The 12,500-nt window shown below is 35.6% G+C and overlaps 1 protein-coding gene across 2 annotated transcripts in view; it reads right to left on the bottom strand.

The window, feature by feature from the left end:
• The window catches only part of LOC101883122 (phospholipid-transporting ATPase ABCA1), a 157,656-nt gene that overhangs the window by 109,853 nt on the left and 35,303 nt on the right, over nt 1-12,500 (bottom strand). For both annotated transcript variants that reach the window (XM_073907702.1, XM_073907701.1), the window contains exons 6-9: nt 9,765-9,892; nt 8,130-8,324; nt 4,629-4,715; nt 119-329 (exon numbers count right to left, since the gene is read on the bottom strand). In XM_073907702.1, the coding sequence (XP_073763803.1) occupies nt 119-329; nt 4,629-4,715; nt 8,130-8,324; nt 9,765-9,892 (621 nt within the window). The remainder of the gene's footprint in view (nt 1-118; nt 330-4,628; nt 4,716-8,129; nt 8,325-9,764; nt 9,893-12,500) is intronic.

Genomic DNA, 12,500 nt, shown 5'->3' with positions numbered 1-12,500 from the left:
TAGGTTGCCGATTCATTCCACTGTGGCGACCCCTGTTTAATAAAGAGACTACTATGCTGAAAAGACAATGAATGAATGAATTTAGCTATTTGAATGGTAGACGTGAATCAGCCCTTACTGGTGTTGGTGCTGGTCGAGTTGCTGTTGTCTGCGGTTGCGGCGCGTGTGTTTTGCTGGTCAGATCCTGTTGTTGTTGATCTGCTGGTGATGTTGGATGTTTTGTTCAATCTGCTTCCACACAGCAGCTGAGTGATGCCTCCGAACGGATCCGACCTGAAGTCTAAAGACCCAGCGGCTCCCAGCAGCGCTGAAGATCTGAAGTCAGGCAGCTGTGGAGGAGAAGCAGCACAGTAAATCTCAGGTGTGCATAGAGAATATGCTAATCTTACACTGCTAACAAATTTCTTTTTTTTTTTTTCATTTTCAATTTTTTTTCATTATTATAGATAAAAATAATGTTATCATTATTATTATTATTTTCATTATTATTATTATTATTAACATTGTTATCATTATTAACATTATATTATTATTATTATTATTATTAATATTATTACTATTTTATTACTATTACTATTATTATTATTATTACCATCATCATTATTATTATAATTATTATTATTTTTATATTATTATTATTATTATTATTATTATTATTATTGACATTATTAACATTAGTATCATTACCATTGTCATTATTATTATCATAATTATTATTATTTTTATATTATTATTATTATTACTTTTATTGTCATTATTATTTTTAATATAATTATTATGACTATTATGATTATTATTATATTATCATTATATTATTATTAGTATTAGTATTATTATTATTATTATTATTATTATTATTATTATTATTATTGTTGTTGTCATTACCATTATTATTATTGTCATAAACATTATTATTATTATTATTATTATTATTATTATTATTATTATTATTATTATTATTATTATCAGTATTATTTTTGTTATCATTATTATGATTATTATTATTATATTATCATTATATTATTATTACCATTATTACTATTATTATTATTTTTATTGTCATTACCATTATAATTATTAATATTATTATTATTATCATTATTATTATTATCATTATTATTATTATTATTATTTTATTATTTTTTTTCTTATTATTATTATTATTATTGTTGTTGTTGTTGTTGTCATTACCATTATTATTATTGTCATTACCATTATTATTATTATTATTAATGTTAAAACCAGTTGTACTGCTTCATATTTTTCTGGACACAGTGCTATTTTTCATTTCAGGAGTCTTTACTGAATAGAATTTATTTTTTAAAACATGTAATTTATTGAAAACCTACATGTATTTACTGTCACTTTCATTTTAATTTAATACATCCTTGTAGAATAAAAGCACATATATTAATATTAAAACTTTTTTTTGGCCTCAGCGTTCAGATTATGTTGTCTGTAACCCATTGTTTTGTTGCAGCCCATTCTGTCTTGGCAGGAAGATGCACTGCAAACATTTGTCCACCCATAACTGAATATCACAGCGTAACATCATTAATTAATGCCATGCATGTCTAGTTCACGGCTTGTCGGTGTAATATAAGTCCATCTGTGCTTTGCATCTGTTGTCCTGGCGGCTAAACCCCGCTAACGCCCAAACCGTGGAAAGGTGAAATGTTTTTTTGGTGCGTGTTCAAGACAGCGCCTTCATAATGGAAAAACAAAGCGTAAACGGCGTTTCAGTCTCATTTAACGAGCATAACAGACATAAAGCCTGTTCATTCAGAACGCAAGTGACAGCTGCTGTGTTAATACCAAATGAGACGCTGTATTATTACTTTCCAGCAAAACTTCCAGCAGATTTTATTGATGCAGACACTTTTAGGCAAACAGTGAGCTGTAATGCACGGCTAATAAAGCAAACATTGACAGCCCACTTCTTTAGTGCCCGTGATTGTGTAAGTGTTTATTTTGCTCCACATTCACAAGCTTGTTCACGAGTGTTTTAAACCAAACCAATCAGCTCCCAGAAGAATTACTGATAAAAAAAATAATATGCAGAATATGCACATTATACAGAATTATTAGCCCTTCTGAATGCTTCCCCCCCAATTTGTTTAACAGAGAGAAGATTTTTTTTCAACACATTTCTAAACGTAAAAGTTTTAACAATTAAAATCCAAGAAAATTAAGGTGAGAGTATATAGTGGACAGTGCAGCGGTCAAGCATAAACATAGTTAACTTGAAAGCAAAACAAATATATAGTGTACTAATTTTATATAGAGCCCTATAGTGGACACGTTCAATGTAAATGTAGCCGGAGTAATGTATTTTAGATTCGTAAAAATGTAGACACAGCCCTCTATCGAATTTTTCATCTGAAACGTACAACAAAATATACCAGGAGTAATGTATTTCAGATTTGCATATGTAAACAGTGCCCGCTAGTGTATTTGTCATCTGAAACGTACAATAAAATGCACCTGGAGTAATCTATTTCAGATTTGCATATGTAAACAGTGCCCGCTAGTGGATTTGTCATCTGAAACGTACAATAAAATGCACCTGGAGTAATCTATTTCAGATTTGCATATGTAAACAGTGCCTGCTAGTGGATTTTTTTTATCTAAAACGTGCAACAAAATGCACCAGGAGTAATGTATTTCAGATTCACATGTATGTAAACAGTGCCCACTAGTGGATTTGTCATCTGAAACGTGCAAAAAATTGCGCCAGGAGTAATGTATTTCACAATTACATGTATGTAAACAGTCCCCCTAGTGAATTTATCATCCGAAACGTACAATAAAATTCACCAGGAGTAGTGTATTTCAGATTTGCATATGTAAATGATGCCCCCTAGTGAATTTGTCATCTGAAACGTACAATAAAATGCTCCAGGAGTAATTCAGATTTGCATATGTAAACGATGCCCCCCTAGTGGATTTCTCATCTAAAACGTGCAACAAAATGCACCAGGAGTAGTGTATTTCAGATTCACATGTATGTAAACAACGCCCTCTAGTGAATTTATCATCTGAAACGTACAATAAAATGCTCCAGGAGTAATGTATTTCAGATTTGCATATGTAAATGATGCCCCCTAGTGAATTTGTCATCTGAAACGTACAATAAAATGCTCCAGGAGTAATTCAGATTTGCATATGTAAACGATGCCCCCCTAGTGGATTTGTCATCTAAAACGTGCAACAAAATGCACCAGGAGTAGTGTATTTCAGATTTGCATATGTAAATGATGCCCCCTAGTGGATTTGTCATCTGAAACGTGCAAAAAAAATGCACCAAGAGTAATGTATTTCAATTTCACATGTATGTAAACAGCGCCCTCTAGTGAATTTGTCATCTGGAACGCGCAACAAAATGCACCAGGAGTAATGTATTTCAGATTCACAACAAATGTAGACAGCTCCCTCTAGTGAATTTTTTTATCTGAAACGTACAACAAAATGCACCAGGAGTAATGTATTTCAGATTCGCAACAATGTAGACAGCGCCATCTAACGAATTTGTCATCTAAAACATGCAACGAAATGTACCAGGAGTAATGTATTTCAGATTCACAACAATGTAGACAGCTCCCTCTAGTGAATTTTTTATCTGAAACGTACAACAAAATGTACCAGGAGTAATGTATTTCTGATTCGCATATATGTACACAGCAGCCTCTAACGAATTTGTCTTCTGAAACGTGCAACAAATTGTACTCGCAGCAACACATTTCAGATTTGCAAAAATAAAGACAGCGCCCTCTAGTGGATGTCATTTGAAACGTACAATAAAACGTACTCGGATTAACAAATTTCAGATCCGTAAAAATGTAGACAGTGCTCTCTAGTGGATGTCATTTGAAACGTACAACAGACAGTGCCTTGTAGTGTATTTGTCGTCTGAAACGTGCAACAATTTTAAATTTTTTTATTTTAAATTTAAGTTGAAGCAAGTATTGGCAAAGAGCCTGTGCTGTTTTTATGACATTAGTAGGCATGAGTTCTGTTTATTTTTTTATTCCCCAGCCTGTCTGAATACCTGCCGTCTGCATTGAGAGCTCCCAACAAGCAATTTTTAAACATTTTTCAAGTCCGACTCCACTGATGTGTATCTACTAACTCCACAGAGTGGTTTATTTGTCAGACAAAACAGCGAACAGCAATGGGGGAGTCCATAATATTGGCATTATGATTGACCTGTCAATCAAGCACCCAGCAAAGGGTGAACTCCTGGGTCTGTGGTTTCAGTGATATTGAGTTTTGCAGGATCATGTGAGTCTCACAGCTCATCACAGGTCTGTTTCAGATTTATTCAGAATATTATTTTAAAGTCTGTGAGAACAAGGCAGACTTCAGAATGAGGATGTACTTTCAACTGAACATATGATGTGTAACAATTCACATAATTACACTACCTCCTAAAAGTCTTTTGCCGTCTCATTCATTTACTCGAACTTCATCTTTGGTAAACTTCTTTGATGCAATCGACATTGTAAAAAAGCATTATAGAAATACAGATTGGATTGAGTAAGAATGATAAAGATTGAAAAAAAAATTAAGCAGAGTTTGATTTAAGACTCAGTTGAGAGATTATTTGAATATAAAACACTAAGACTCACCGCCGTCATGAGTGTGGAGATGTGTGCGCTGGTCTGTGCCATCAGAACGGCTGCCTCTATGCGGTTCAGACCCAGAGCTAATGGAAGCTAAAAAAAAAGACAACAACAAAACGTACGCTTAATAACAAAGTTCAGATTTGAAAAAATGTAGAGAGCACCCTCTAGTGGATTTGTCACCTGAAACGCAAAACAAAACATACCCTAAGTCAGTGGTTCTCAAACTGTGGTACGTGTACCACTAGTGGTACGCGGGCTTCCTTCTAGTGGTACACTGAGGAATGAAATATGTCACATACATGCTACATATAATTAAAAATTTATTAAAAATGATGTATATAATATGCCATATATTATATATAGGCTATATTTCTGAGGTAATCTGCCAGGTTTTTTAACTGTGCAGAGTTTTAGCTGCTTTTCTGGTCCAACTACGCTACGGTATTTCAATGCTGCTCATTTTGGTGGTACTTGGAAAGACAATGTTTTTCTAAGGCGGTACTTGATAGAAAAAAGTTTGAGAATCACTGCCCTAAGTAATGTATTTTAAACATCCTAAATAAAATATTTCAGAATCACTAAAAATGCACAGTGCCTTCCAGTGGAAATGTCATCTAAAACGTTCAACAATTTTTTTTATTTAGATTTGATTAATTTTGAGAAAGTGCCATCTAGTGGGTTTATAATCTGAAACATGCAACAAATTGTAGCCTAAATAACGCATTTTAAATTCGCAAAAATTAAGACACCACCCGCTTGTGGATTAATCATCTAAAACTTATAAGAAAATATAGACAGTGCTCGCTAGTGCATTTCTCATCTGAAACGTACTGCAAAACATACCCTAGATAACGTATTTCAGTTAATGCAGACAGTGCCCTCTAATGGATTTGTCATCTGAAACATACAACAAACCATACCCAGATATTTCATATTCGCAAAAATGTACATACCACCCTCTAGTGGATTTATCATCTAAAACGTACAACAAAATGTACCCTCAATAACCAATTTCAGATTTTAAAAAATGTAGACAGCACCCTCTAATGGATTTGTCATCTGAAATGTACAACAAAACACACCCTTAATAACGCATTTCAAATGTGCAAAAATGTAGACAGCGCCCTCTAGTTCATTTGTCATCTGAAACGCACAACAAAATATAACCTAAGTAACGTATATCGAATTAGCAAAAATATATTATATATAGCATCCTTTAGTGTGTTTATCATCTGAAACATGCAACAAAACGTAGCCTAAATAATGTGTCTTATTTGTAAAAATGTAGACAGCGCCCTCTAGAGGATTTGTCATGTGAAAAGCACAACAAACACAACCTAAGTAACGAATTTTAGTTTTGCAAACATGTAGACAACGCCCTCTAGTGAATTTATCATCTAAAACGCACAACAAAATGTACTCTAAGTAACATATTTCAGAAATCTAGACAGCGCCCTCTAGTGGATTTAACCCCTAAAATACACAAAAAACATACCCTTAATAACCAAAGGTATTTCAGTTTCTCAAACATGTAGTCAGCCTCTCTAGTTGATTTGTCATTGAAAACGTACAACAAAGCATTATCTAAATAACATATTTAAAATCCACAAAAATGCTGACAGCGCCCTCTAGTGCATTGGTCATCTAAAACATACAATAAATTGTACCCTGAGTAACAAATTTCCGTTTTGCTTAATATTAGACAGTGCACTCTAGTAAGTAACACATTTCAAAACCACGCACAACGTACAACAAAACACACCCTAAATAACGCATTTCAAATTCGCAAAAATGTAGACAACGCACAACAAAATATAACCTAAGTAACGTATATCAAATTTGCAAAAATAAAATATTTATAACACCCACTAACAGACTTATTATCTGAAACATACAACAAAACACCCTCTTAATAACGTATTTCAAATTCACAAAAATGTAGACAACGCCCTCTAGTGGATTTCTCATCTGAAACGCACAACAAAACATACCCTAATTACCGTATATCAAATTTACAAAAAATATATTATATATAGCACCCTCTAATGGACTTATCATCTGCAACGTACAACAAAACGCACCCTTAATAACGTATTTCAAATTCGCAAAAATGCCCTCTAGTCAGTTTGTCATCTGAAACGCACAACAAAACATACCCTAAGTAACATATTTCAGATTTGCAAATATATAGACAGCGCCCTCTAGTGTATTTGAAATCTAAAACCTACAACAAAGCATCCTCTAAATCAGTGGTCCCCAACCTTTTTATCACCACGGTTAACGGTTATCAATTTTACAACGGACCAGTGTGGGGGGGGGGTCCTCACGTGAACACAGCTGCTGCGCTCGTGCATCCAGGTTAATCATGAACAACTCAGTGCGCATGCGGTAGTTGCACCGCAGTCGTGGTCTGATTATGTTTCAATCAAGGTTTATATGCATCAAATACATAACATCTGTGCCAAACATCTTAACTGCCGAACATATTAACAATATTACAACCGTACAGCCGAATTAAATGTATGCATTGGCATGTGAAACTCCATATAGATACATATTGCAATGATTTGGGGTACTTAGCGATGCACGCACACATATATGCACAATCCTTAAATGCTTTGCTGATTTGGACTCTATAATACCCGTTTTATAACTTTAAACCACCACTGAGCTATATACTAGCGATATATCATTCTTCCCTCTCCGTGGTGGATGTTGGCATAGTCCATTTCACGTGAGATGGCGGGGGTGAGTGGAGGAAACCAAGTCGTGGGGGGAATATTTTCTACAGAAATAATTTATGATTTCTTATGTGGCCCGGTACCGATTGTTCCACGGACCGGTGGTTGGGGACCACTGCTCTAAATAACGAATTTAAAATCCACAAAAATGCAGACAGCGCCCTCTAGTGGATTGGACATCTGAAATGATGCAATGCAATGAAACGCACCCGAAGGAATGTATTTTACGCTTTGCAAAAAAAATGTGGGCACGAATTTCCAATGAGCCTTCTTTTTTTCTTGAGCTTAATTGCGTATTATATCGGTTCTCCCTCACGGAGCCAAAGATTAAGACGGTATTACTGAACTGAAACGAAGTAGGGCTGAATCTATAAAGATCATTAGATTTGCAGAGTTTATTCTGGGATGTCAGGCAGTTAAAACAAGCTTAATAAACTCCCATTCACTGGCCTCTTATCTCTGTGTCTGTCGCTCTGACCTTCACACACACTCAATAGCCATTACTGCAGAGGTAAAGCACTGTTCAGATCTGTGTGTGTGTGTGTGTTGAAGTATTTATCTGTGCAGGGGATTACGCTGCAAATGGGGTATGTGTGTGTTTGTGTGTGTCTCTGAGTGTGTGTGTGTGTATGTGTGTGAGTCTCAGTGAGTATAAGGGTTAATATATATGTGTATGTGTGTTTGTGTGTGTTAGTTTTAACCCCAAACTATCAGTTTTGACTTGTTTACGTGTGTCTAATAGAAACAGAAGAGTTTCACTCACTGCGTTCATGAGTTTGAGGTTGTCCAGATTCTGCACAAACACTCGTCTGGCTTGAAGAAGCTGATTGGCTGTCAGGGAGCATGTGATGTTCTGAAATTCTGCTTTCTGATTGGCTGAGCTGAACTCCAGGATGCGATCGACTGATGGACCGCAGAGCACAGAGCGCAGATCTCCATCAGCAGAGAGTGAAGGCAACTGTACATATGAATGAATGGGTGAGTGAGTGAATCAATGAATGAACAGCTCAGTTAATGAATGACTGAATGATTAATTTAATGAATGACTGACTGAGTGAGTGAATGACAGACTGTATGCACAATCAAATGAGTAAAAACTGAATTAATGAATGAATGAGTGAACAAATTAATTAAAAAACGAATATATGACTGCCTGAATTAATAATTTAATGAATAATTGAAGGAAGAGCGAGTGAATGACTGACTGAATGCATAATTGAATTAATGAATGACTGAGTGAATAATTTAATGAATGCCTCAGTGAGTGAGCGATAAAATAACTGACTGAATGTATAACTGAATGAATGAGTGAAAGAGTGAATGAATGAACGAACTAATAAATTATTCAATAGAGTGGATGAATGAGTGACTGACTGACTGAATAAATTAATGAATAAGTGAATTAATGACTGCCTGAGTTAATAATTTAATGAATGAATGACTGAATCAGTAAGTGAAGTGAATGATTGAGTGACTGAATGAATAAATAACTTAATTAACAAATGTTTGACTGTATGTATTATTTAATGAATGAGTGAAAAAAGAATGAATAAATGACTGAATAACTTAATAAACAACTAAATAAATGAATGACTGACTGAATGCATAATTGAATGAGTGAATGAATAAATGAATGAACGAAGGAGTGTATGTATGAATGAATGAATGAACGAACGTGTAACTGACTGAATGAATAACTGAATGAATGGATGGATGAGTGAGTAAATAAATTACTGAATAATAAACTGAATAATTGAATTAATTAATGAATGAGTAAATGAATAAGCGATTGACTGAAAAAAATAATTGAATGAATGACTGACTGAATCAATTTAATGAACGAATGAATGAGAGACTGGCTGAAATGAATGGATAACTGGATTATTGAATAACTGAATGAATGAATGAATGAATGAATTAATTAATTAATTAATTGATGATTAAAAGAATGGATGAATGAGTGAAAGACTGAGTTAGCATGAGTGAGCGAATAAGTTAGCGAATGACTGAAAGACTGAATGAATGATTACTGAATGAATGAATGAATGAATGAATGAGTGACTAACTGAATGAGTAAGTGAATAAACGAATGAATTGCTATACTAATACTGTTATTAAATACATCTGTTCGAATTCTCTGAAAGCCCTGTCTGACATCTATAATGTTAACATTTTAGACGTGTTTATTAGTGTAAACAGAAATGGGCTCATGAACATGTTTTAAGTGGTTTTGTGTGTTGCGTTTGTCATTCACTTGACATCTGCTTGACATTTAAATGGTGAATCCTGCTTTACTGTGAACGTTTTCATTAAGGGATATTGGATCTGCTCCAGTCTGCGGTAAAATATAAAGCGCTTCTTCATCTTTCTGACTTTCCATCTGCTTTAGATGATGTACCTGTCCGAGCCGAACCTTCACCCTCATCAGACTCGCCACTGTTGTGTTTGGCACCGAAAGGCTGTTCGTCAGATATTCTGAAAACGTCTCGTTGGTCTTCAGCAAATTGCGGAGGGGAATAGACTGACCTGAGAAAGAAATACAACAGACGCATTAAAGCACCGCTGCTCTCAGCAAACACAGGCTCTGTTCACACAGACTATAAATATAGATGACCAATGCTTTATAGTAATAAATAACCGATTAATTAATCAACCAACATCCAATCAAATCCAAAATCTAATCAACCAACATCCAACAAATGAAATCAATCAATCAATCAATCAATCAATCAATCAATCAATCAATCAATCAATCAATCAATCAATCAATCAATCAATCAATCAGCAAACATCAAACTAATCAAATCAATCAAGCTACTAATTAAATCCAAAATTTAATCAACCAACATCCAACCAATAAAATCAGTCAATCAATCAATCAACATCCAACCAATAAAATCAGTCAATCAATCAATTATTCAACCAACATCCATTGAAATCAATCAACAAAACCAACGTCCAATCAAACCAAAACTCAAATATCCTATCTATCTATCTATCTATCTATCTATCTATCTATCTATCTATCTATCTATCTATCTATCTATCTATCTATCTATCTACCAACATCCAATCAATCAATCGATCGATCAATCAAATTAACCAACATCCAACCACTTAAATGAATTACCCAACCAACGTCCAATCAAATCAAAAATCAAATCAACCAACATCCAATCAATCAATCAATCAATCAATCAATCAATCAATCAATCAATCAATCAATCAATCAATCAATCAATCAATCAATCAATCAATCAATCAATTAACATATAACCAATCAACATCCAACCAACCAAACAAATTAACTAACTAGCATCAATCAATCAATCATTCAACGAATCAAATCAATTAATTAATCTATCGTTAAATTAATAAATCAACAAATCAATCAATATGTCAATCAATTAATTATTCACAAAGACAACATTTGTTATTCTGAAAATTAATTGTAAATTCAAAACCTGAAATATTTGAAGACGTGTTACAGGTTATAACTTTTTAAATCAATTAATAAAAAAATAATAATCTCTTACTCAAACACATAACTGTACAGTAAATCCAGAGTAACAATTTGAACCGCCAACTATTTCGGCATATGTTTTAGGCAGTGGATGCCCTTCCAGCCGCAACCCAGTACTGGGAAACATACACACTTATTCACACACACACTGCGGGGGAAACGGGAGCACCTGGAGGAAACCCACGCCACCACAAGGAGAACATGCAAACTCCACACAGAAATGCCAACTGACCCAGCCGGGACTCGAACCAGCGACCTTCTTGCTGTGAGGCGACTGTGCTAACCACTGAGCCACTGTGTCGCTTCATGTAGTCATAAAACATTTCAACTTCTGATCAGTTTAATGCATCCTACAGAGATCTTCTGAACAGGCCAGTATATTTCCAGATGATGTAATGATGATGTCAGCGTCTGTACAAACCAATGACTGTAAAAAATATGGACGACGCGACAGCCCTTTTTCCCATTGAACGCCTTGAGGGCAAAACGCCTGCTTGACGGGCACAAACTGTCGCAAAAGACTGCTGAAATTGGAGCCAGACATGCGCAGAAGGACTGTCTGATGGAGCCAGAGGAGGAGCCGCGAAAATGAGCGGAGTCGAGCTTCCAATCAAACGCTTTATGTAAAATCAACTACGCCCCCCGAACTTCTCAGCATGCGTTTGCTGTCAAATCAACACAAATGGATGTAATAACGTTAACAAATATGAGGGTTTTATATATTCAATCGCGCCAGCTCTGGGCCGCAGCGCATAACTTACTCGCGGCGTCGCGGGCTGATTCCGGCTCGCATGCGGCAGCGCCTGCTCGCTCGGCCGCCGCATCTGGCTCGATTGACTCGGGCTGGAATTGGGTAGTGAGTCCAGGCATCCGGAGTAGGTCCAGCAGAGGTAACATTAGTCAGTCTGAGCTCTAAGAGATAAGTCTCCGGCAGGCGAGAATCTAGCCGGAACTGTGTTTTGCTATCTGGGTGGCTAGGCTTGTATCAGCAAACTAATAAAGCCCGAAAAAAGCCCTGAACTTAGCGAATAAACAGTGTTCCACCAGATCATGTATGTCAGAAACTGTAGTTTACTGCTGAACTCATTTTGTCATGGTAAAATAACACAGAAATCGAATAATAACATTTCAGTCTACTTCAGTCTCCTGCCGAAGCTCAGACGCCGCGCTGCTTTGAGAAACTGTCAATCACAGCTGTCAATCACGATGACACGCCCAGCATTAAATTACTGCTAAAAACAAACTGTTTACAAAAATGAAGATCTGCACCTATTTCAGCACAATAACCAGTGCCTTAATCCACCAGAACCATCTTTCGGGACATTTTATTGCAAGTGTAATATTTTTTTTTATTTGGGCTCAAGTCTCTTTCATTAACACGGAGGAGGCGGGCTTTATGACTTGTACTGCAGCCAGCCCCCAGGGGGCGATCTAACGGCCGAAACCTTCACTCAAACGTAGGCTTGCGGCACACTTGGTACAAACAGAGGAGGCCATGATTGAAGCAGAGGATGTGGCTTATTAAACATGTGTTCGCCCGTTAAAGACTCATTTAGCTCTAATGCTACACACTGTTTTTTTGTCCTCGTGCGTTTGCAGATTCCTCCCACA

The sequence above is a fragment of the Danio rerio genome, chromosome 7 (genome assembly GCF_049306965.1).
Source record: "Danio rerio strain Tuebingen ecotype United States chromosome 7, GRCz12tu, whole genome shotgun sequence".
NCBI lineage: Eukaryota > Metazoa > Chordata > Actinopteri > Cypriniformes > Danionidae > Danio > Danio rerio.
Note: the sequence above shows the minus strand (reverse complement) of the source record. Positions and strands in the feature narration are given on the sequence as shown.